This window comes from Pelodiscus sinensis, chromosome 4 (assembly GCF_049634645.1).
Source record: "Pelodiscus sinensis isolate JC-2024 chromosome 4, ASM4963464v1, whole genome shotgun sequence".
Taxonomy (NCBI): Eukaryota; Metazoa; Chordata; order Testudines; family Trionychidae; genus Pelodiscus; species Pelodiscus sinensis.
The window spans coordinates 127,343,571-127,368,550 of NC_134714.1; the positions used below are offsets into that span (position 1 = coordinate 127,343,571).

General features: G+C 52.2%; 1 protein-coding gene across 2 annotated transcripts; it reads right to left on the reverse strand.

Annotated features, from left to right (window-relative positions):
* Positions 1–498: 498 nt before the first annotated feature.
* On the reverse strand, positions 499–24,937 carry LOC102444181 (MLX-interacting protein-like). 2 transcript variants are annotated; one of them, XM_075928549.1, is made up of 18 exons: positions 24,512–24,937; positions 12,228–12,334; positions 11,673–11,755; positions 10,329–10,418; positions 9,574–9,615; positions 8,128–8,290; positions 7,631–7,726; positions 6,709–6,849; positions 5,902–5,939; positions 5,115–5,592; positions 4,623–4,666; positions 4,351–4,438; positions 3,271–3,347; positions 2,810–2,926; positions 2,364–2,491; positions 2,131–2,254; positions 1,696–1,825; positions 499–1,045 (listed from the first exon to the last, which is right to left on the reverse strand). In XM_075928549.1, exons 1-18 carry the CDS (start codon positions 24,793–24,795, stop codon positions 924–926), a joined length of 2,352 nt encoding a protein of 783 aa, XP_075784664.1. In that variant the 5' UTR covers positions 24,796–24,937; the 3' UTR covers positions 499–923. The 2 variants fall into 2 exon arrangements, with proteins under 2 accessions (XP_075784664.1, XP_075784665.1); XM_075928550.1 differs by lacking the exon at positions 6,709–6,849 and having other exon boundaries at positions 24,512–24,936.
* Between the last annotated feature and the right edge of the window lie 43 nt (positions 24,938–24,980).

Sequence of the window (24,980 nt, forward strand, 5' to 3'; positions counted from 1 at the left end):
GAAACCAAGGTACCAAGCACGGAGGGGGCTGCCCCCCCATGCTGCTCAGGAGTCCTCATTCCTTCCCGCCCCAGGTCTGCTGCCCCAGGGCTGCCAGTCCCTAGGCAGTGCCAGCAAACGAGCACCATGGGGGCTAATCCACCCTGTGCGGGGCAAGGAACTTCAAAGCTGGGTGAGGAGGAAAGGAAGTAAGACCCAGCACCTCACATGGGGTGAGGGAGCCCTGGCTCGGGGCAGGGGTTGGGGATGTTGCCCTGGGCTCTGAGCTGGTTGACAGCTGACACAGGCCATGGGGGTGGCCAGCAGCTATGCGCTTCAGTGAGGCTAAATCTCTGACCAGAGGGGTTGTGTCAGCCACAGGTGGGGGTAACTCCAGGGAGACATGCAGAGAAACCAGAGCAACCCATCCCTTCTGGGGCCAGGCCAATCAGCACTGCCTGGCTCAGCCCACCCACCTGCCACCCCCTGCTCCCCACAGCAAGGAGAGATGCAAGGTGCTGGTGTGTCTCTCATGCTGGGCATTTAATACAGCTCCCACTGTCACTGTTCAGAGGCATGTTCACTTGCCAGCAGCCTCGCACCCCATGGAGGGGAGCTATAGGGGGCCCTCTACTTATCCCCTCAGCTCCCCATCACTGGAGGGGCATAGGGGAATCCCCAGCTCGGAGCCCCCATGCAGATCCTCCTTGCTACAGGGGATCCCAGCTCTAAGCCATTCCCCATTCTCCTCTCTAGGGATGCCCAGCCCGAGTCCCCAGTTCTCCACTCTCTGTAGATCACTCAGCTTCCCACTGCCAGGGCTGCTACCGAAGTCCTGCATCGTGGCCCATGGTGGGAAGGGACCCATGGCTGAGTCCCTGCCATCCTCTCTTCTCCACCGGCAGGTGGCATCGGGATGTCTTGGCACAGCACCATGGCACCCACTAGCTGTGGCCCTTGCCATGCGGGGGGCGGCCAACAGCCTGTAGGGCCTGCTCGGGGAGGCGTGAGGGCTGGGTCAGGATGGCCGTGAGCTTGCTGAGCTGCAGGAGGGAGCTGGAGATAGCTGGCAGGGTGAGAGGAAGGGGAGATTAGCACTAGCTCCAGATGGGAACCACCCACCCACCCACCTCCTTCCCCACAAGCCTGCCGGTTTTGGGGGGAGAGGGGGTAGGAGGGGGGAGAAGAGAGCCTGAGCTGGGCCTTGCAGAAAGCCCTGCCCCATCTCAGGGACAAGACAGAACACACAGGGAGTAGGGGTGACACTGAAGCCAGGGCAGGCACACTCCAGAGCAACCCACCTGAGTTGGTGTCTGGTAGGGGTGGGATTCAGAAAGGCCAGGGGCGTAGGGAGTGGTGTCTAATTGGTAGCAGGGGAGTGGACAGATTGGGAGTCAGGACCCCTGGGGTCTAGTTCCAGCTCTGGGAGGGAGTGGGGTCTAGTGGCTAGAGCAGGAGGGTGTCTAGGAATTCTTGGGTTCTGTCTCCATCTCCACCACTGATTGGCTCGGACACAGGTTACATCCTGTCTCCTCTCTGTGCCCGGTGGAAGGGGACGCCCATGGCAGGCAGGATGAACAAATGTCCATCTCTGGGTGCTATGGGGCCCTACCTCAGGGATTTGGGGTGTTCTTGGAGGCCGAGGGGGGTCACAAACTCCTGAAAAGGCTGGAAATTCCCCTTCCCTGCTGGGCCTGGGGTGGGGGAGGGACGTACCAGGACGCAGCATGGGCAGGGCGCAGTGCTGCTCCAGCCAGTCCAGCACCGACTGGCAGAACTCCTTGGCACTGCTGGTGCTCACTGCCCCCCGGTAGCTCTCGAACAGCGGCTTGATGAGCACACTGAACTGCGGGCGGAGGGGCGTTAAGGAGAATCTACCTCTCACCTGCCTCCCCCTTTGCAGCCTCCAAGGGCTGCCTTAGCCCTCCCCCCATCCACCACCTGCGGGGGGAAGCCCACAATCTTGCCCTCCAGCGCTCCCTCTCCCAGAAGGGGTCACCCCCACTCTGCAGAGACTGTCATTGCCCCCACAGCTCCCAGTCCTGCCCCACCCCATCCCCAGAGACGTGCCAGCCCTGCCCCCTCCCAGCCAGGGCCCTGTGATGTCCCTGCCTCCTTGGAGGCTCTGGACACATCCAGGACTGCGGATACGAGCCAGAAGCGCCAGTTCTGCAGGGTGCGCTGGCGCACGTAGTCGTCATACAGCTGGGCCGTGTGGTCTGAGCGCGGCGATGCCACCGGGGCCCCGCTGGGGGGCAGCTGGCGCTGGAACTCCCTGGGGCAAGAGGGGGCAGAAGGTAAAACCAGTCAAGGGCACAGCCCCGCCCCCTCCCCCGCACTCACCCAACAGCTGTGACTTAGTCCCACCCCCTCCCCACACTTACCCAATGGCAGCGCTCAGCTCCTCAATCTCGCCCCGCAGGCATCGAGCCATCTCCTGCACCTGCCGGCGCTCCTGCTGCAGCCGCTCCACGTACATCACGCTCCTCTGCAGGAGCATGGCCTTGCTGAGCTGGGGAGACAGGCAGAGCGTGAGACACAGCAGCCAGCAACAGGCAGAGGGGGAGACAGCGTGGGAGGGAAGAAGACCGGGGATGGACAGAGGAGACAGGGAGGGACAGGGATGGGGAGAGAGGGTGGGAAGGACAAGGGTGGAGGACGGACAAGGGTGGAGGACGGGGATGGAAGAGGGACTGAGCCAGCACAGCAAAGTGGGAGAGGAGAGGACCCTTCCCCAAGTATCCCAGCACCCTTTGCTGGAGACGATGGAGCCGCACAATGGAGGGGAGCCAGAGATAGAGGGCACAGCCGGGGGCTACGGGGCATGTACCTTGACACTGGGCTGGGCAGGGCCTGGCAGCACCAGGCTGGCGAGGGTGTCGAAGGCGCAGCTGATGTTCATGCGCCGGGCGTGGTCGGCGGAGTTAAAGCCGGCTTGTCGGTTGCCCTGCAGAGTCCAACCAAAACACAGGCTCTGAGCTCTGCCCCAGGGATCAGAGCGGAGCCTAAACCTATCCAACAGCCTGGAGCCAGAAGCAATCACAGGGGCAGTCAGACCCATCCAGCCCATGCCTGGCACCCATGGGGCACTGAGCTCAGCACCCAGGATGAAGGGAGAGCGCCCTTTACCGAGGCCCAACCCCACCAGCAGCACAGTGCCCCCTAATGTCAGCACTGACTGTGGGGAGACAGCATCCTCTGCTGAGCCCTCACCCCACTCCCTGCAGCACTTTCCCTAGGAAGTCCTGCCACCCACCCAACATGTGAGGGAGCGACAAGGGCCCATGTTACCTTGGTGTGGGGGAGGCTGCAGGGCTGGCGAGGAGTGTGGGGTCCCCTGAGCTGGGTTCTGTCCTTGGCCTTGGCATCTGGAGGAAGCCAAAAGGAGATGAAGAGGAATGTCTGGGTGGCTCCTGAGGGCAAGACACTGATGCTGCCCCCCAGGGCCCAGTAAGGCATGCAGCGCAGCCCTGCCACCCAGCACTTCTGAGCACACAAGCTGGTGAGGAAGCCTGTCAGACCTGCCCACGTGGGATCATTCCCAGCCCCACTGCAGAAGAGTTCAAGTCAGAGGGAGGAGGGCCCAGGGCCCAGCCCCATGCCTGGTCCAGAATCCACCCCCAGCCCCAATCCAATGGGATCTGAGGGACCCCAGAACCCTCCCCAGCCTCACCCTTGCTAATAGGAGGAGCCTAAAGCTACAGCCTCCCCAGAATGCCACATTCCAGATCAGCCCCAGCCAGTGCCAGCCCAGGGCCAAACCAGCCCCTGCAGCCAGGTGCAGACCACAGACCTGACCCTCTTGGGCATGATCAGCCTCGCGCCAAACAGCTGATGTCCCTTGATCTGGGCAGCCTGGGCCCCCACCAGTAGGCACTGCAGGGTGACACCCCCCTGGGCTCCCTACTTCCCTGAGCCAACCCCACCACCCTCACCCAGACCTCCCAGCCAGCCCCCACATTACTGTCCCCCAATCCCACAGCCAGCCTTCACCTTGCCATCACTCCCATGACCCTAGGCACCCCCTCCTAGCCATGCTTCAGATCCCCAGGGCAGCCCCTCTTTTATATTCCCTCAGATCCTCCATCATGCCCCCTTGCCATCCTCTCAGACCCCCACGCTGCCCCCCTTTATACGCCCCATCCTCCCAATCGGCCCCTGCTCTGCTATCCTTCCAGTCACACATGAATCTACCAAGTTCCAGTTCCTCTGCTGAGATAAACACTACCCTGGCCCTGTCCTGCGTCCCCTGTGGCCTGATGCTTTTCCCCAGACCCATCACACATCTTCCCTGCCCCATTGCCCCCGAAAGCCAAGCACCTAGCGAGATCCCAAGTGACAAGGGGCCTGACAGCAGCAACCCCATCTTACCAGCACCCAAAGGGGCTGTGGCAGAGCAAGGGTGAGTGGGCCTCTTCATCAGCTGGATGTCTGAGGTGAGCTCAGGGAGGCTGCAAACCTAGAGGAGAGAGGGGAGGGGAGAGTCAGCAGGGAAGGACAGCAATCTGCCCAGCACAAGCACTGGGGCAACCCCAAACCCAACAGATTGATTGCTCCTGGGCAGATTGACATTGCACTGGGGCTGGGAGTGGGAGGAGCTTACAGCTACCCAACCTCGCCCTCCCCAGCAGGGGCACACTCACCTGAGAAGAGTTCCTGGCTGGAGCGAGGGGCTGTAGAGATGGACCTGGGGACAAAGTGAGGTGGTTGAGGAGAACAACTCTGTCATGGACGTCACGGATTCTAAGTAGCCACCCTGGGTCCTGGGAGGGGCTCTCCTGCCCTGTGGACACCCCCATTCACCCTCTCTCGCCAATTTCACTGTTCTCCCAACAGTCCTCCCCTGCACTTCTCACCAGCAATACCCCTTATTCTCAGCCCCCTGCCATTGCCCCCCAAGTGCCTCATCCCCCACCCCAATGTCAACTCTCTGTGCCCAGCCCATCAGCAACTCCCCCCCCCCCCACTACCACCTCCGAAGCGTGCCCTATGCACACATCCCTATCTGCCCTCCCCTTAAAACAATGCCCACCCAGACACCTCCCTACCCCACACCCCCTCCCTCTCATCCCACCACAATAGCCACTCCCCCCAATGCCAAGCAAACAGGTAGCACTGCTCCTGCAACCACATACCTGCTATGAGCAGGCGGGTAAGGAAGGTACTGGGGGAAGCCAGAGTCTGGCTGGAGGTGGGTGCTGGGGCAATGTTCTGTAGCTGCCGGGACCTTCCGCCCTTGGGTGGGGGGCCAGACACAGGCACAGCAAAGGTGCCCCCAGGGGAAGGAGGGTGTTGAGCATCCATGCCAGGGGTGGGAGAAGGGGGCTTTTCAGCGGCCGTATGGGTGATGACGGAGAACAGGAGGGCAGGCTGGAGATGCTGCATGGCAGGGCTGGGTGGGGACGGGCTGACCCGCAGCGGGGAGGTGGGGAAGAGTGGCAAGAAGGTCTGGTCCCCACTTAGGGGTGTGAGGGGCTCTAGCTCCAGGGGGAAGGGAAGGGGGGTGAGGGAGTTGCTTGGGAGGGGCAGTTCCTTGGTGCTGGGGGTCACGTCCAGATCACAAGTGCTGGATGGAGAGCCCAGTGGGGAAGCGGCTGGCAGCAGCGTGGAGGCCTGGGGAAGAGAACATAACAACCACCATCCTGGGTCTGACCAGAGCTCCACCAAGCCCAGCGTCCTGTCAGCCAACAGTGGCCAGTGCCAGGAGCCCAGAGGGAATGCGGGGGCCACCGTGACACTAAGCCCAGGGGAGAGGCTTCACGGCCCAGCCCTCCCCAGCAGGGGGCCTGTGACACCAGAGAAGAGGTCACAGACCTTGCAGTGGGGGCGGGGGAGAGAAGAATGTGGGGTCAGCTGATCTCTGCAGGCAGAGGACAGGGGCATTGCTGAGCAGTGAGGGGGCAGCTGCTACTTGCTACTCACCTGGGTCACAGGCTGAGGGCGACAGGGGGCAAAGAAATCTGTGAAGGGAAGGGGAGAAAGAGTGAACTGTTTGGGACAAAGAAGAAAGGAGGTGGGGCCGGGGAAAGAGAGAAAATGCAAAGGACCTAGATAAATAAGCCAGAATCTAAATGCTCATCAGAATACTCGGGTACAAACGGCAGCTACAGATACCATACTTGGGGGATCCCAAAACTGGGACTGTGGGTCAGGACTGAGAGGCATTGGCAGAGCTGGGGGTGAGGGTCCCTGGTCTTAACTGCAAGGGGCACTATGGGGTCAGGATTGAGGGACTTTGGCAGAATGGGGTGGGGTGGAGCTCAGGGCTAACGTGTGGGTCAGGATCAACGGGCACCAGCACAACTGTGTGCAGGAGAACTCAGGTCAGGGCTAGCAGGGGGCTGCAGGTTGGGACTGAGCGGCGTGGGCAGAGCTGTGGAGCTGACGGTGCACACAACGCACTGGTGTGCAGTGGCGGGGGCAGGGCAGTGGGTGAGAGCTGTGGGTTGATGTTGTATGTACAGGTAGTTCTGGGCATATGAGCAAATCCCTTGATAAAATGGTGGCCCCAATTACCTCATCCTGAATGTCTGGAGACACCACATATCCCAGCATGCACTGCTCCAATTTGATCTTCACAGATGCATGCTGGGACTTGTAGTCACGGCTGGCTGCCCCTCAGCATTCATGATGCTGGCAGTTGGCACCTGGGTCATGGCCCTCCAGCTGGTCTGGGCCAAGCCCCTAGCATGGCAGCAAGATGTACAAACATGGGGACCCACTCTGTACCTTTCTTGGCAGCAGCTACATGAGTGACAGACAGGAGGAGTTTCAGAGAGTCAGAGGAGCTAGAGGCGACAGAGGAGACACAGCTGAGCCGCTGGAGGCTGGGGCTGGCGGCCCCCCAGGGAGAGCTGGCCAGGCCGCTTGCTGGGTCCAAACAAGGAGTGGGCAGAGAGAGACAGACAGAGAATGAGAAGTCTCCTTGGCGAGGCCCTGCAGCAGGAATTTCTGCTGGTGTGTCTGTCTGCAGTCACTTCACTCTCTCCCCACCATTTCCCTCTGATGAGCCCTACAGACAACACTAAAACCCCACACCCCACCTCACAAGCTAGCCAGTCCCCTGCCCTGGGGTTGGATTGGAGCTGGCACCTCCTAGAGAAGAAAAGCTCTGTGTCCCCCATTCCCTACCGCTCTGAGCCAGCCAGGGCCCTACCCTAGGGCTGGCTCAGACCTGGCACCCTATACAGGAGAAAGGCCCCATGCTGGGATAGCTGCCCTGGGGCATCTCTTTCAGGACAGTGAAGAACTTTAGCCTCCTCTGCAGAGACCGGCCTATATGGAGCACAGCGCCTGCCCTAGCAGGGACAATGTTCAAAGAGAGATGCTCCCTTCACTGCAGTGTCTCACTGCAGAAACCAGCGGGCCTGGCCTGCAGCACGTGAGGGGGCAGGCAGCTCAGCAAGCATCTAACAAGGGCCTGGGTCAGCAAGGACTGAGCTAGCAATGGGTCAGCCACAGGCAAGGCCATGAGCAAGCAATACCCCAGAAACAGATTAACAGTTGGCTCCAGCAAGGCAGGGAGGGGACACCTGGCTGATTCCCTCTCTGGCCAGGCAGCATGGTGTCTAGAAACTCTGCACTCGCCATGTGCCAGGACTGCCCACCTCTCCCCAGCCGGGATCCGTGCCCAACGGCCAGTGAGAGTTACCATGAATGGGGTCCAGGGTGTCCATGAAATCCTCTCCAAAGTTGGGGTGCAGCTGGGTCAGGGTGGGCTGGATCATGTCTGCATTGCCTTGGTGAGCTGGGAAGACACAATGATGGGGGCCAGACACAACATCAGCCACTCCCACGGCTCTGCCCCACCCACCTTGCTCCCTCAGACAACTGATTGCAGGGAGGGAGTGGGGACTCTGGGGGGCCCAGAGACAGGAATGCCTGGGGGATTCAGAGCTCAAGACCACTCCCTTTTAGATTTTGGTGCAAATGAGAGAAGGAAAACCCTATGAAGCAAAGGGGCCGGGCCCAGATCTAGGGGGAGAATCCCTCTAGGGAGTGGAGAGACGCAGAGAATTCCTGTGAAAAGATGGGGAAAGGGGGCTGAGATCTGGAGAGGGGAGTCCTTATGGGGCACAGCGGGGGAGGGGATGCCTACAGGGCCCAGAGAGGGAATCCCCTGTGTTAGGGACGCTGAGCAGTGCTCACCATGGCCACGGGGGTTGGGCCCCCCATACGGGTTGCGGCTGGAGAAGATGGTGTCAGCCAGGTCCGAGATGAGGCTGTCCAGAGTGTCCAGGTCAAGCTCCATGGGGCAGGTGCCTTCAGCCTCACGGCTCAGCCCCTCACCTGGGGCAGCATAGGCCACTTCCTGCCCAGGTGGGGAGGAAGGGGCGGGGGGGAGGGGAAGAGACAGAGAAAGAGAATTGTGAGCCCAAGCCCTGCGACAGGCGGAACAGTATCTAGCAGCACCCTGGCGAAGTTCAGGGGAAGGGCCTTGGGAGGCTGCTGTCTATTACAACTCGCTGGTTTATTGTGGGAGACTGAAACACATTTAAGGGGCAGACAGGACAAACAGAAACCCTGGGAAGTGGCATGTGCTTCAAAGGCCTCTCCAGTCTGACCTTTCAGTTGAGTTGATTTCCTAGGAAATACCTGGGAAGAGGGGATGCAAATCGCTCCTCCCAGAACTAGTGTTTTGAAGCGGCACCTTGAGAAGAAACCCACTGCTTGGGGTTAAAGGGTCACTCCTAACTCCTGGGGAAGCCGGTGCTGAGCGACAGCTGCTATGGACTTGTGAGCACAGAAATACCCCGGCTGGGGGGTGAAGCACTGATCACTGGCCAGTGCCCTGGCTGGAGCTGAGGTGATCTCTGGCAAGATTACTATCCCAGGTAGTTTCTCGTACTGTTCCTATTTGCTCGCTATCGCTTTTGCCTTCAGAATAAAAGTGCTTTTTCAGCAAAGCCACGTGAGTGTGAGCAAGGTGGCTACTGTTAGTCTCTGAAGAGAAAGCACAGATGCTGGCCTGGTTAGGCCATCTGCTTTGCTGGGGGAATCTCACAGCACAGCCAGGGGCCTGTGCAGCCTGGAAATGCCCCAGGCAGGAGGCGAGAGAGGTGTGTCTCTGCCCAAGAGAGGGGACAGCTCAGAAGCCTGCAGCTGAGAGTGGGTACCCTTGCCGGACCATGGAGGGGGAACACTGGTGCAGATTCATCTTATGCAGGGGCTGTGGAGCGCCATTTAAAGTAGAGGGGGCAGCAGCACATATTTGCTATACACACAGCCCTGCCACTGCTCCTCCATCTTCTCCCCCTCCCCACCAGCCCGATCTCCCTGGCCTATGAACCCATCCATCACCTCAAAATCTGAGTTTGATGCCCTGGCCTGCAGTGCCACTCATATTGGCCTGGCCCCACTCCTCCACCCCCACCAGCTATGCAGCCAATGCCGTGTACTCAGGCAGGATCAGGAGCCCTGGAGTTGTGACGGGGAGCTCCCAGCTACCTCAGTCCCAGCTTTTCCCAGCATGTGGCACTATAGAGAATGAGGCAGGAATGCTGGGCATGGGGGAACGCCAAGCTGGCTACTCCTGTCCAGCCTCTCCCAGAAGAAGGTGCTGCAAGCTGTAGGGACAAAACAAGGAATCTGTACCTGGGCGGATAAAGACTCAGGTTCGTCTTTGTTCCTCTGGACCTAAACATTAAACAAAGAGAAACTTTAAAACCAACATGTGGCCTCTGCCCACCAGTCAGGGGCGCTGTGTACTCTGGCATGGGGCTGGTGGTCCACTTACTTCCCATCCCCAGCAGGCTGAGATTTCACAGAGCCAGCCTGGACTCTCTCAGCCACTGAGGTAATTTGGGACGATCTGAGATGGAAGTGGGAGAATTAAGGGCGGGGGGGGGGGAAGGGAGAGGGTCCTACCATCGTGGCATTCCAGTAGCTGGAGAGATCTACAGATCTGCTGTGGGCAAGCAGGGGTGGCTGCTGGCAGAGATCACAGCCAGCTGTCCAGGGATGGAGGGAGTGGGGAAGAGACTGATGGACAGATGGGGTACAGCTTCAGAGGTGAGTGCAAGGCTGGCCACTGAGTCCCCTCTAAACTGGAGGGTATAATGGCAGAGTCTTTCCAGCTGGAGTCTGCTCGGTTCCCTCTTCCCCTTACTTGGCTTAGAGATCTCAAAGATTTTACCCGTGGCAGGGGGCGAGGGGGGCTCAATTTTGCTTTTCATGGACACCTCACAGAAGCCAGACCCTGCTGCTGCCAACTTACCCCCAGACTGCAGTGCCAGCAGAGAGGCGGAATACAGAGCAGGTCTGGGTGCCACAGCATCTACTGCTGCCAGGCACTGTCCAGAGCAGGGGAGGGCACCAGAGATGTAGGAACAGAGACTGTGGGGTCCTACCTGGGTGCAGAAGTACGACCTCCACTTGTGATACTCCCGAATGACAACTTCAATCTGGCGCTTCCAGTACTTCCCTTCCATGATCACGGCCTGCAAGGCAAGGGCAAGGTGGTGCTAGAGCCAATTGCAAAATGGAGTTTCCACAGAAAATTCAGATATTTCAGCATAAATTCAAAAATATCTCAGCAAGAACTGCAATATTTGAATTACTGGCACCTCATGGGAGCTGGAGTTTGACTGTCTCGTGCTCATGTTCTCCCCTATAAGCTGATCTTCTTCCTTGGACTACATTGCCCATGAGCATGATAATCTCCCCACTTGTGCAAAGCAAGCTGTGCATTTAGGGTTGCCAGGTGTCCAGTACTGACCTGGACAGTCTGGTATTTTTGCCTCTTGTCTGGTAAAATAATTCAGAAAATACCGGACACCTTAAATGTCCGGTATTTTCTGATTTTTTTCCCTGACAGGAGGCGAAAATACCAGATACCTGGCAACCCTACAACACACTCAGCAACCAGGCCCAGCTCCCGGACACTCTGCCAGGCCCCCCGGATGCCCCCCGCTTACCTGGTTCTGCAGGGGCTTGTCTTGAGGAGCAGAAAAACAAAATGGCCCCTGGCAAAAAGTCTTTTCTTAAAGGGGCCATGCTAATATATATATATATATATATTTTTTTGCGCTTAACTGCTGTGGGGGGTCCTTTTTTTGGGGGTGTGTGTGGGGTTTTTGGTATTTTGGGGTAAGCCATCTGGCAACTCTATATGCATTGTGGGCCTCCATGGTCCTGGTACATCATGGGAAATGTAGTGCAACTGGTGAGCCCAGTACAGAGAGAAAACAGAATCACAATTCCCATGATGCATCACAGTTTCCCCTCTTGAAGACAGGAGGCAGAGCATCATGAGCGTCCCTGGCCTGTGGTACGTCACAGATGATGTCGTCCAGACAACTGAGGAAACTGAGGGACAACTCGCATGAGGCATAGCAGAAGCTTTGCCTAATCACATTTTGTTTCTCGGGCATTCAATTTTTTAATGAAAAATTGGAATTTCCCTTCACAGCAGAGACTTTGAGGAAATCTCTGCTTAGCAGAAAACCAAACTTCTACCAAAAGACAGTTTGGATGGAAGAATGTCAAAGAACCCCGGTGAGGACCTCACCTCGGGAGAGAGGAGTGGAGAGGTGAGCCCAGGTCAGTCCTTTGCGAGGGAAGGCACAAGCCATAAGCAGCTCTCAGGGAAGAGAAGGTAAGTAGGAGATATGAATTCATCTGCATCACTGGTGCAACAAAGCCTGCTGGAGTCTGGGTGACAAGGAGTCCCTGCCAGACACCCGCGCACTCACCTCCGGTTTGCGGTGGTCGTCCCCGACACTACACTCCAGCGGCGTCACAAAATTACACACAGGGTTCTTTCTCCTCTCCACATCTGCAGGAAGATGTGGAGAAACAACAACTGCCTTTGCTACAGCCTCCTCGGCCACCTGCCGGGGGCACCCCAAGGGAATCATGCAACAGGAAATGGGCCTTTCCCTTTAAGGGAGCATTAGCTCTGACCTGACCCTTGGCCAGGTGAGAGACATGGGACCTTCCCCCTCTAGGCTCTGATGTGGCCCCAGGGCAGGGGGATGGGGAATGGGACACGGGGCATTTTCCCTCTAAGGTGGGCAGTGACGGAACAATCCTGAAGTGGTGCTTTGCCTAGTGAAGCAGGTTCTTGCTGCCCTGAAAGCAGGAATTGCCTTGCTCACACAGCACAGGGCCCTGGCAATCGAGCAGCCCCTCTGGCGTGGTGGGATGCTAAGCAAGGGGAGCTCACCCTGCCACAGCCTGCTCTGTGTACACTCTGGGGAGACTCCAGAGCCTTGTGTGCCCCTGGGCAGGCCCCCTCCCCCACTCACACTGCAGGTACCATGCCCTCCAGATGGCATTATTGAGCCGGATTTTGTCACGCTGCAGCAGCTTCAGGCCTTTGAACGTTTTCCACTTGGGGGACACGATTTTCCCACTATGAAAAACAAGGAAGAAAACTCTTTAATGACGCAGACCCCGAGAGATGGGGATGGAGGCAGGGAAGGGCAGAGTCTAAGAGGGGAGCAGGCCAATGACAGACTGGAATCCTACACTCCACCCAGCCCCACCCGACCCCACACATCACACCCTCACCTCAGGGATCCTCTACAGAGCCCAATTTCCTCCACATTCACACAAAGGAAAACGTAAACTAGATTTGGAGGTGACTAGTTGACCCAGCAAGGGGTATCGGTTAGAACCTAGAGTCTGGTTTCACTTGGGCTAGCACCCACCCCAGTTTGCAGTGAGGATGCAGGCTAAATCACTTGAATGCCAACCGTCCTCCAACACCTTCCCATAATTCCTCCCATGGACAGAGAAGTTCTCCTGCAATTGACACAACTGACATGGAAAGAATCTGAGAGCGTTTCAGAACAAAGAACATGGGGAAACACCACCAGCCACACTCAGCCAAATGCACATGGTTGGGCTTTGCAGTGAGGGTATTCACACCTTGGTGCCAATCACCCAGGGCTAACTGTTAAGTGAAGGCAAGTTCTAGTAGGTCCAAGGCATTAAGAAACTGAAAAGACTCTCAAGGCTTGCCCACGGGGGGACATTTCTTTGAGGGATCTAGTTTTTTTTAGCAGAGACTGCCTTGCATCCAAACACACAAGCTGTTTTTTCAACATTATCTGGTATCTTATCCTGCACTGAAAGTTATCACCACCCACATGATCAGGGCAAGCTAGGAAGGCAAACCACTCGCTGCCTGGCTCAGTCTCCAGCTAGCTCCCCAGGACAGCCTGGCTGCAAGTTCAGTCTCTGTCCACCAGAAGTCTTCCTTTTGGTGCCCACGTGATCACTGGCCATATAGCAACATTCTTGGTAAACACATTTAATAACCTCTTGGCCTTCCATCCTAATAATATGTCGGTATCAAGAAAGCCACTGAGCCTGAACCTGTGCTGATGTGCTGTGCGGCTCAGCAAACACATCACATGGCAGGCATTTTTACCACAGCAGCAGAAAACAAGAGCAACAGAAACTGCACCTTGGATCCCAGTTTGATCAGTGCCCTGGGCTTGATTTGTTGTATTTTGTCCTCCTGGCACAGCACAGCCTTTGCAGAGAGAGGGCTTATCAGTGCTGCACTCCTGGCAAGCCTCCGAGGGAAAGCAGATTTGCTAGATCCCAGCAGAGGGCAAGAGACAGAAGACTGGAAGGAAGGGTTCATGCTGCAGAAGAACGAGAGAGAGGAGCACAGGGAGCAGTCCAAGAGGGTGTCACATCATAAAACACTCCTAGGAATTGTGCTAATAAACTCAGAAATGCACATCTCACTATGAATGTGTCAAAATACATAATACAAACAGCCAAACTCCCTCGTTTCGAGCACTGCGTCAAATTCCACCAGATCCCTTGGCAGTAGAATCCATCACTAGCTGGCCTCTACTCCAGTCTAAAAGACAAGCTGAGTTTTAATACAGAAACGGGGTAATAAACAGTGATAATACAGTGGCAGACGCATTGACCAGCAAGAGACTTTTGAACCAACAGCGACTGACCCTAGCGTGTAAGAGGATAAGTGTGATTCAGAAATGCTTTCAGGCCAGCTGGCAAGAGACACAAAGTGAGTACAGAGGGGTTGCAAGAAAAGAACCTCCTATATTTGATGTGTGTGATTCACCAAAGAATGTCATGTGAGGTCTCAAGTAAAGACTGATGTCAGGATGGTCAACAATATCATGGTGAAACATATGTATGGATTGCTGGCCTATGACCCTGTCCTGCCTGTGCAAAAGGATTTGTTTGTTTTATTGCTGAGAACTCATATAACAAAGATGTTAGCTATATAATGGGTCAGTCATCGGAAACCTAATTATGGTCACTTGGAACACCACATCTGGACAGAGGGCTGACTTAAATTTATTATGGTCATGAAAATGGTCACATATGTCCAGGGATCTATGTGGTTTATATAATTTAAGGATACAAAGATCTAGAAATTTACCCTAAGCTAGGGGGAGTCAATTATTTTTGTCAAGGTCCAAATTTCTTGGTAATGGTAGAGTTAGGGTTCCAGACTCCAGAGAAAGTAACAAGAAGAATGATGATGATGATGATAAGTAAATACAAGTATTTTGGGATCTGTCCAAAAATGTCTGGCCGTCCAGATCTGGCTCATGGTCTACCTATTGACTACCCCTTCCTTAAGCCCTTGGGTACATTGGCTTCCCAAAATGGCGTCGACTGAAACAGTACCTATTCTCTAATGTACTCTGCTGACAGATGCCTTCGGTCCTTTTTTTCCTCCATTTTAGGAATATGAGTTTGTTCATAATCCTAAAAGCTCTCTCTCTGCTTAGAGCTTCACGTTGTTAGGTTATATTAATAAAGGAACTTACTTGACTGTTAAAATAAGTATCTCTATCTGTTGTGTGTCTCATGAATCCCACACTCAAACAACTGTGTCACTTCCTGAACGGAAAAACTTGTGATGATAATAAATACCAGTGTGAGAATTGATCGGGCTACAGAATGTTGTGTAAGCAGTCATATATATACAGGCAGTCCCCGGGTTACGTACAAGATAGGGACTGTAGGTTTGTTCTTAAGTTGAATTTGTATGTAAGTCGGAACTGGTACATATTGTAGGGGAAACTCTAGCCAAACATTTCTCCAGAGCTCAGTTTTATTCTCCCACACCTCACTTCCCTCAGTCCTTTATTCTCAAACTGAGGTGTCTGCTGAGAAAAGCCGCTCCGCATCTCCCTGGTCTGCTGGGGGGAGCGCTAGCTTCACGTCTCCCTAGTCTGCTGGGGGGAAGCAGCTAGTGCGGGGTTGCCTCATCCCGTTTGTAAGTAGGGATCCGAAGTAAGTCGGATCCATGTAACCCGGGGACTGCCTGTAGAATTTTTAACTTTTTGGCATGACATTTTTAATTTTTCTGCACACAATTTCCCCAGGAGTATATATAATGCAGTGTTTTATATAAGGACAGGAAAATTAATTCTTTGGAGTTACTCCACTGTGATAAATAAAATAGGTAAAAATAAAAACTGACAAAAGTAAAGACACTGGTGCATTTTGAGTATATCTAAAAAAGGTTTGCACTTGAAGTTTTGCACCACTGTGCCTTCCCCTTCTCACCATCATTCTTATTGTGCTTCATGTTAAGCACTGTAATGTGTGTCTTGGGAAACAACAAAAGTTTTTGTTGCTTCTGAGATAATTCTACAAAATATCTCAAATCCTGTAAAGATAAGGATACTGACCATGTGAAAGTGTTTTTCATCTCGTTTAGAAATGACCACTCTCACAGTTTTGCTCTAGTATGAATATTCATTCCTCCTGATGCTTTTGTAAGTGTTATTTACTTACCACTTTTCAGAGGCAATCAGAAAGAGTAACATAATGCCTGAGGAGATTAGAAAGTGTTTCTGTATGAGGAGCATTTATCCTTGCTAAAGCACAACAACTAACAATGAACAGATACAAAACTGTTTCTCTTAATAAAAATTGTTAAAACATCTCTCAACATCCAGACCCAATGTCTTATGCTCATGTGTTGTTTAGTCATGTTACTATTAAAAGTCTGGGTTACTCTGTGAGTATGTTTTATGACAACTTTTACATTTATTTTGCTAGATGTGTCATATAATTAACAGTGCAAAATATTTACTGCTAAAGCATCTCACATACATTGAGAACATTGTTTGTATCCACTGCCTCTCAAATACAAAAATATAGTTGTCCCTAATGTCCAATTCCTGCTTTTATTTTACTTATTAAATCTAACATTAATCTATTTAATTGACATTCCATACTTTAAATTCTGAAAGAGTCACAACAAAAAGGGAATAATTTGTAGAAAAAATAGTATCTACCTTTTCACATAAAATAATTTATACCAGTTCTTCCTTTTGTCAACACTATATATTCCTTGTAAGTTAGTTCTCTATGTGTTTTATCTAAAATGATTCTAAAAAAAAAAAGTATGAATGTGTGTGATATATCCATAAAACAAGCATAATCAGAATGTATGCTTAATTAGTTTATTTATAAAATAATATCCAATTTTGTGTGAATCTATGATTCTACAATTAATTGTTTTGAAAAAAGAGATGGGAAGGGTATAAGTGCTCTATGCTGGGGGTGGAAGGAGAAATAACATTCTTATCCTTGATAAAAAGTGTAATTGACTATGTAAAATAGTTTAAACTAGTCATGCACTTTGTCAACAGGGGGTGTATTAACCAAATTTACACCATTTGATTTCTTTTAAGTCAGGCTATGTGTATTTTGTATAAAATAATGCTGAAAAACAAACAAGTATGAAAATGTGTGGGAAGGTGATCTATAAAATAATATAAAGGGGGTTTGAATGTATGCTTACAGAAGTTTCTCTCTAAAATTGGATACAAATTGTCTTCAATGTAATTGTTTTGGGAAACAGGGTGTGTTTGGGGATAAGCGGTGCTGTGTATTTGTATTCTGTTGTATGTTTTGCCTTTATTTATCTGTCCTTCAAAAACTACATTTACCAGGCCTCTACTGCAACTTAAGCCAACAGGCTCAATATGCCAATTGTTTTAAACACAAATGCTGAAGTCATTACCAAGAAAGAAAAGGTTAATTTCCAAATGTATGGCTAATTACTAAAGAAATGAACACACATGAGTTTTTTGACTGGTATTTTACTTCTAGTTTACAATTTAATATGTTACAACCAGTAAAGTACTGTATTCACCATGACTCAGAAAAATACAGGTCAATTAAATATCAATGGATAAATCCATAAAGTGCTGCACTCAGAGTGATTCTGGAAAATGGAAAATATTTTAATATTCTATGCAATACGTGCCCATAAGATTAAAGAATACCTTTTGACCGGCTTAACCAATGAAGTTTTGTGCTATTTGGCCAGTAACAATCTGTGGGGAAAAATAGGTTTCTCTATCTTCTTCCCTTCTTTCTGTTTTAAAGTTTCTCAGTTATCTCATGTCTGTCTGTCCCTTTAGTATGTAACTAGCTCTCTTGTTATAGTTTCTCTATTGCTAATATTTTGTGACTTCTGTGCAACTTTTTAATCAACTTTATTTAGAATTGTACTAACTACATACAATTATTGTTTCTAAAAATAGATGTTTGTGTGTATTAATATGTCACCATTCTTCTGTGATTAGTACTTGTAATTAGTACTTCTGTGATTGTACATTTAATGACTTTATTAAGAAATGCGCTAACCACTTAAAAAGACTATTTTCCTCTAAAAAATCATGTTTTAATATATGGATAGAGGTATACATATTAGTACTTCTTTATTCTGCTGTTACTAAGATTCTGTAAATGAATGACTTTTAAAAGTCAATAAATGGATAAGATCATATTTTCTCTTAAAATTCATTATTGTATATACGTATTAATGCTTTTCTTTATTCCTTTGACCAAAGGCTTTTTTTTTTTTTTTTTAAGGTTGACTAATGGCTTATAAAGTATTTTTCTCTAAAAATGCCTACCATACAGAGTATTCTGTCATTACTAAGATTTTTTTGGAAATTATCTAGAGCCTTTATTTAGAAAAACACTGTGTTAACATTATTTTCCTTTAGAAATGCAAGTTAATATTTCTCCTTTAGTATCTGTCATTCACTTGTTTACTAGATAATATTTATAATTTCAGTCAACATGCAAAAAGCATATTTTCTTCTAAAAATAAGAAAAAGGCATGAAAGCTATATTTGTACATAGCTCTAATGCACCCAATAAGGACAACTTAAGTAAAAAAAAAAAAATGAACCCCCATTTTTTTTCCCAAAATGGCCAACAGCACCAAAAATGCATGTATTCAAAAACAAGGCCTTGGGGGGAAAAGGGAGGAATCAGAAGGCAAAAAGGGGTTTGTGTGAAAACCTGTCAACATTACGTGAAAAACTATAGTAATATAGAGATAAAAATGACTTTAATGGTTGAGAAAATATTGTGGCCATTACCAGGAGCACCAACAACCACCATGGGCCCCTGAGCAAGGTGGTGGGGCCTCAGGTGGAAGGAGCAGAGACAGGTAGCCAGCCTACAGTGCCACCCACAGTGTGGTGTGCCCCACCCCCTAGCCCTCAGCGGCAACTAGAGTACATCCACACACCCCACACACCCTTAGAGCAGCCTGGAGCATGTAAGGTGGTACTCTGCCAATGATTTAATGGGCCCCTTTGAATTGCCAGGCCCCAGGGTACTGCCCCTTTTGCTCCCCCCCTCTCGTCGGCAGGCTTGGAAAAACACTGTCCAGGCAAGAGAATTCTGAACCAATGCCTAAGGATCAGCAGTTGATTGACTGACCTTACTGTATAAATGAAAGAGAGGATGTGTGACCCAGGGTTTTCTTAACACCAACTGTCAGGGGGTACAAGGGCACATTAGGTTATTAGGGATCCCTGGGTTCACCAAAAGAGCATCATATAAGGTCTCTAACTAAACCCTGAGTCATAGTGCTCTTCACAATCAATTGTGAGATCTACGTATAGGAAATATGAGAAGCACTATGTACATATACAGGCAGTCCCCGACTTACGCGGATCCGACTTATGTCGGATCCGCACTTACGAACGGGGCTTTTCTTGCCCCGGAGCTCACGTGCGGCGGGTCGCCACCCGTGTCCTCCGGGGCGAGAAAAGCTTCTCCCGGTCTCCCTGGTCTGCTGGGGGGTCCAGCAAAGCCGGACCCCCCCAGCAGACCAGGGACACCCGAGCAAAGCCGCCCAGGTGGCGGGGGTCCCGCTGCCTGGGCGGCTTTGCTCCCGGGCAAACGAGGAAAGCCGCCCAGGCGGCGGCTTTGCTCGGGTGTCCCTGGTCTGCTGGAGGGGGGTCCAGCAGCTTTGCTGGACCCTCCCCCCCCAGCAGACCAGGGGGACAGGAGCAAAGCCGCCCAGGCGGCAGGGGTCCCGCTGCCTGGGCGGCTTTGCTCGGGTCTCCCTGGTCTGCTGGGGGGGAGGGGGCGCAGCTAGTGCGCCCCACCCCAGCAGACCAGGCTTTTGTTGCGGGACGCCTCGGGTAGAGCAGCTGGGGTGCTGCCGGGTTGGTCCTGTGGGAACCTACCGGGCAGCGCCCCAGCTGTTCTGTCCCAGGCTCCAGATTCAGCAGCTGTTGAAACTGATCAGGCTGATTCCAGGAAGCTGGGGGCAGAGGAACTCTGCCTCCCGCTTCCTGTAGTCAGCCCCTGGTCAGTTTCAGTGGCAGCAGCTGAATCTGGAGCCAGTTCCGACTTACATACAAATTCAACTTAAGAACAAACCTATAGTACCTATCTTGTACATAACCCGGGGACTGCCTGTACTAAAAATTATGTTGTCTACTTCTGTGACTTAAAGCAGGCCACCAAAATGTAACTTACATTCTCCTGGCAGGCAGGAGGGGAAGAGATGCTTATCTCAGTCTGGCTCCTCACACACAAAACTGAGGATTGCATCATTTTCAATGACTGCCCATTTCAAGCCTGAGCAAAATGCTAACCCACTGAATAGGGAGAGTTGAGCAAGGACTTAAAAGGAAAAGGTAAACAGTAGGGATGGAACACTATTTTCAGATGAGTGTGAAAGGTGTAGACAGATGCACTTGTGGGTACAGAGCGACCCCCTGGCAGACTTTCAATCTGATAGGACAAGCCACTAGTAAACTTGACCTTATAAGAAGGGATCTCAGCCAAACTAATTGAAAACGCTTGGATATGTGATCATGTAGGAGATAGGGAAATGCCTTGTTAGTTAAGTTCAGTCTCTAGAAAATGTGTTATGATTTTGTTTTAGATGAAGCCATTTATTTCTAGTATTTTTACTGTGTCGCTTGACTCTCAGTTATTTGATAATAAGCATATTCTTATTTCACCATATCTATCCATCTTAGAGATGTTAAATTGCTGTTAATCAGCTAATTGAATAGTGGATAAGGGGCAGCTGTCCAGCTCCTACTACATTTTAACTGCAGAGCCGTAGCAGGGATAGCTCCCAGGGACAGCGTGAGCCTGGCCTAAGCAGTCCTGGCTCTCACTGGCCCCAGGATATAACCTTGCTGCACTGATAAGACCGATAACCTCGGTCTTAAATGTAGTAAGAGCTTGGGCGGCTCTTACTACATTTAAAAAAGGCAGAGCCGCATCACTCAGGGACCCGGCGTAAGCAGGAACTGAAGCAGTCCCCGCTCGTGCCGTGTCTCTGGCTTTTAAATGTAGTAAGAGCCACCCAAGCTCTTACGACATTTAAAAGGCAGAGCCGCAGCACCGCGGCTCCTCTGCCTCTCCTGCTCCCCCCGCCCCAACACTGTGGAGACAGTGCTTGGGGGGAACCAGCTTTTAAGCCAGCTCCCCCCAGCACCAGCTTCCCCTCTTCCCCCTTGCTGCCTAGGCTTATCAGGTAGTTGACTATTATCCCTAATCTATCTATCTGTTGCGAGTTACATAAGAGGAGATCTTGAGGTGAGTGTGACAAGCTGGTATTATTCCTTTCAGAACAGAAAATCTAAGATTCTACATGCTCTCAGCAGAACAGCGGCTGAGCACTCCAAAAGGACACCTGGAAGTCTCAAGGATTCCCTAGCCCCGTGATCACCAACCAGTAGATCAGGATCTACTGGTAGATCTTGGAGCCTCTGACAGGTGATCCTGACTAGGTGGCAAAGAGGCTATCAAGCACAGCACTTCAGCTGCCCCTGCTCCCACTGCTGCGCACCTCCTGCCCTTTGCCTTGGAGCTGCCTCCCCTTCCCCCCACCCCCCAGGAGCCTCCTACTTGCTCTTCAGAGCAGGGAAGGGAGAGGAGGGGGCGCTGCTGTCAGAGTGCCCCCTCTCCCACTCTAGATCTTCACAGAATGGAGTGGGGGCACAACAGGGCTGGGGGGGGGGGGGAGAAGGGAGTTTGCTGGCTGCTTTTGAAAGTGGAGCAGCACCACTGTACCACCACCCAGGAGCCACCTGAGGTAAGCAGTGTCCAGCTGGAGCCAGCTCCAAACCCCTGCCCCAGTCATGAATCCTCTCCTACATCCGAAGCCCCTGTCCTAACCAAGTCCCCTGGACCCAAACTCTCTTACAGATCTTGTACCCCAATTCCCTGCTCCAGGCTTAGCTCAGAGCCCCTCTCACACTCTAAATCCCTTAGCCCCCTCTTCCCCCCCCCCCCGAGATTGTGCCCCAAACCTCTGCCTCTGCCTGGTGAAAGGGAGAAAGGATGGACTGAGCAGGGGCAGAGCCTCGGAAAAGAGGCACAGAGGAGGCAGGGCAAAGGTATTTGGGTTTGAGGTAGATCCTGGGTTGCATTTAAATTCAAAAAGTGATCCTGTATTTAAAAAGGCTGGAGATCACTGCCCTAACCTGTGCAGAGAGTGAGGCCTGTGGAGCCCCAGCAAATAGTGCTGGTGTTGCCAGAGGCTGGTGACCTGGTGAGCGTCAGCCAGCACCAACAAGTCTTCCTCAGGTAAAGAACAAGTGGTGGTGAGGAGCCACACAATGCTGGGTGTACCCCACCTTCTCTTCTCCAGCTGGAAAAATAGATTTTTAGCTTCCAACCTGCTAAGGCAGTGGGTTCCAGCTAAAGGAGGCTCCCCTCATCCAAACTGTAGTGGATTCACTAAGCAGTAGAAAAAAGAAGCTTGGGAATAATCAGAAACTGATCAGAGTCATCCAAGTGTTCCTAAAGCACTTGCATGGCTTTAGAGTTCATCTCTCTCTGGCCCAGGAAGTGGGGGGTACAGGACAATGGGTTGTAAAGTGAACCCAGTAGAAATGAGACGGGAGGCTTCTGAACTCCATGGTCAAGCTTTCCAGTTGTCATGCCTGTGGCCATGCTGGAACAATGCCACCTGGTGAGGACACGGATTCCCACATATTCATGGCTGGGACCCTAACAAGTCTTAGAAAAGGTTCTTGCAATAGCATCATGCACCCTGATTTCTCCACTGGTCTCTTGCAGGCCTTGGGAAGGTGATGAATGGGAAGCACAGAGGACACCCCCTTAATTTCATGCAAGAGTGAAATGTTGGGTGAGTAAAGAGTCTCCTCTCCCAACAGCCTCCACCTGCACTGACCAGGGAGGGAAGAATCCTTCCTCGTCCGCTTTAATCCCAGATGAGATCCATTGTGCTCCATGGAAGAGACCTCAGAGCTGGAGCCTATTTTCTCCAGGCCAGCTTCACATCCTCATGGCTCCAGGAATATTGTAGCATTAAAAACTGGCAATGTCCAGTCAGGCTCAGCATGGGGTGCCCTTAAGAAAACTTGCAGACACAACTGTGTGCATTTGCACCAAAGATTTCCACCTAAGGAGGAACTACACCTTCTAACTGTACAACCTCCTATGCACCTGATCAGACACTGGCAGATCAAGGGTTACCCTTCTTCGATACAATGTACAGTGCAGACAAATGCACAAGTCAGTGCAGACACTAATACAAATCCGATGCATTGAGTGCATACAAACTGTAGAGGCATGGAGCAGGAAGTTACAACACTAGCATGAAGAGAGCAAAGGTTAGAGAAGTGAGAAAGTGTCACACTTACAAATGGCTTCCGCTATATAGAGTCATAGATTCCAAGGCCAGAAGGAACCAGAACCACTGTGATCATCTAGTCTGACCTCCTGTACAATGTAAGGAGCTTCAACTCTGGTCATCTGAAGAAGTGGGCTGTGCCCACGAAAGCTCATGATACCATCTACATGTTTTGTTAGTCTATAAAGTGCTACCAGACCATTTGCTTGCTGTTTTTTTGTACAATGTAAGTCAGAGAACTTCTGTAAAATTCCCAAAGCAAAGCTTTTAGAAAAATACCTAATCTTGATTTACAAATTGCCAATGATTGAGAATCTACCACTGCCCTTCATCAATTGTTCCAGTGGTCAATTACTCACCGCCAAAAATTCACTTATTTCTACTTTGAATGTATCTAGCTTCAACATCCAGCCACTGGATCATACTATCCCTTGCTGTGCTAGACTGAAGAACCTGTTATTAAATAGTTATTCCCCAGTAGGTACTCCAGGACTGTAAGTAAATCACCCACCTTTCTCTATGTTAAGCTAAATAGACTGAACTCCTCAAGTCTCTCACTACAACAAGGCATGTTTTCTAATATTTTAACCATTCTCATGGTTCTTCTCTGAACACTCTCCAACTTACCAACAAAGTATGTGAATGTGTACCCACGTACATGACTGACCAGTGAGCCTCGGCTCATTAGGTAAACCTAACAGTTACACGCAACTACCCCCCCTCCCCCCCCGACACCTTTTCCTCTATATCAGAGGCAGCAGGAGCTGGTGAAAGTGGGGAGCCAACTTTTAAGCAACAGCAGCAGGGGGAGGAGGAACAAAGCAGACGGGGACAGGCATGAGCCAGTATGCATGGGGAACTGGCTGTTAAGTCGGCTCCCCTATGCGAAGCCAACTGACCCTACCGCCCACCCCACAGAGGAAGTGGAGGGGGCAGGTAAACATCACTCCCACAGAGACACCTGCCCCCCACTGCTGCCCTGATACAGCTCCCCAGCTCCCGCTTGGCCCCCCTGCGGTTACACGCTTATACATGCATTTTTAACACAAAGGCTGTGTCTACATTGGCATGATTTTGCGCCAAAGCGGCCGCTTTTGCACAAAAACTTGCTGTCTGTCTACACTGGCGGGGAGTTCTTGCGCAAGAACACTGGCGTTCTAATGTATGAAATCAGGGCTTCTTGCACAAGAACTATGATGCTCCAGCTCAGGAATAAGCCCTCTTGCGCAACGGTTCTTGTGCAAGAGGCCAGTGTAGACAGGCAACATGAATTTCTTGCACAAGAAAGCCCGATGGCTAAAATGTCCATGGGAGCTTTCTTGCGCAAGAGAGCGTCGACACTGGCACGGATGCGCTTGTGCAAAGGCACACGCCGGTGTAGACGCTCTCTTGCGCAAATACTCTAACGCAAAACCTCTCACGTTAAAAGCATTTGCGCAAGGTCGCACCAATGCAGACGTAACCCCCGTGTCTCACAGCAGCGCCCTGCGCACCCCAGGGCTGCAGCAGCGCCACACCCGCAGCGCTCCCACGGGAAGAGCCACACGCCCGCCGGCCGGGACCCGCCGCGTGGGGCGCGCCCGGGAGAGCCACATCCTGTGGCAAGGAGTTCCACAGGTTTCGCCCCCGCCCGCTCACCTGTAGGCCAGGGTCATGCACTCGAAGAGCTTGGTGAGGGAGGCGTCGATGCTGAGGGCGCCGCTGCTGCAGGGGCCGTAGCGGTAGGTCCGGCAGGTGCAGGTGTTGACGGTGTCGAAGTCGTAGGGGGCCCCGGGCGCCCCGGCCCCCTCCCCCGCCGCGGCCCCCTCCCCGCGGCCCCCGGCCCCCGCCCGCTCTGCCGCGCCCCCCGGCTCCGGCTCCGGGTCGGCGTGCGGCTCCGACACCATGAAGTGGCCGCTGTGGATGATCTGGGGTCGCGCCATCGCGGGCTAGGCCGTAGCAAGCGCCTGGTCGCCAAGGCAACGAGGATGCGCCGCCCCCCCCCCCTTTATCCCCTCAAGTTGGTTCCCGGGAGGAAGTTGAGGGCCAGACCCCAGTTCTACGCTCCCATAGCAACAAGGAAGAGACCTCAGCGCGCATGAGTAGCGCCGCCCCCTTTACGCAAGGC

Bases quoted from the DNA above. Each gene is read 5' to 3' on its own strand.
- LOC102444181 (XM_075928549.1), bottom strand. From the start codon at position 24,795: ATGGCGCGACCCCAGATCATCCACAGCGGCCACTTCATGGTGTCGGAG. The intron at 4,667-5,114 runs GTATGTGGTTGC...CTTTGTCCCCAG, and splicing joins TACCCGCCTGCTCATAGCAG to GTCCATCTCTACAGCCCCTC. The intron at 2,492-2,809 runs GTACATGCCCCG...CTGTCTCCCCAG, and splicing joins CTGCCCAGCCCAGTGTCAAG to CTCAGCAAGGCCATGCTCCT.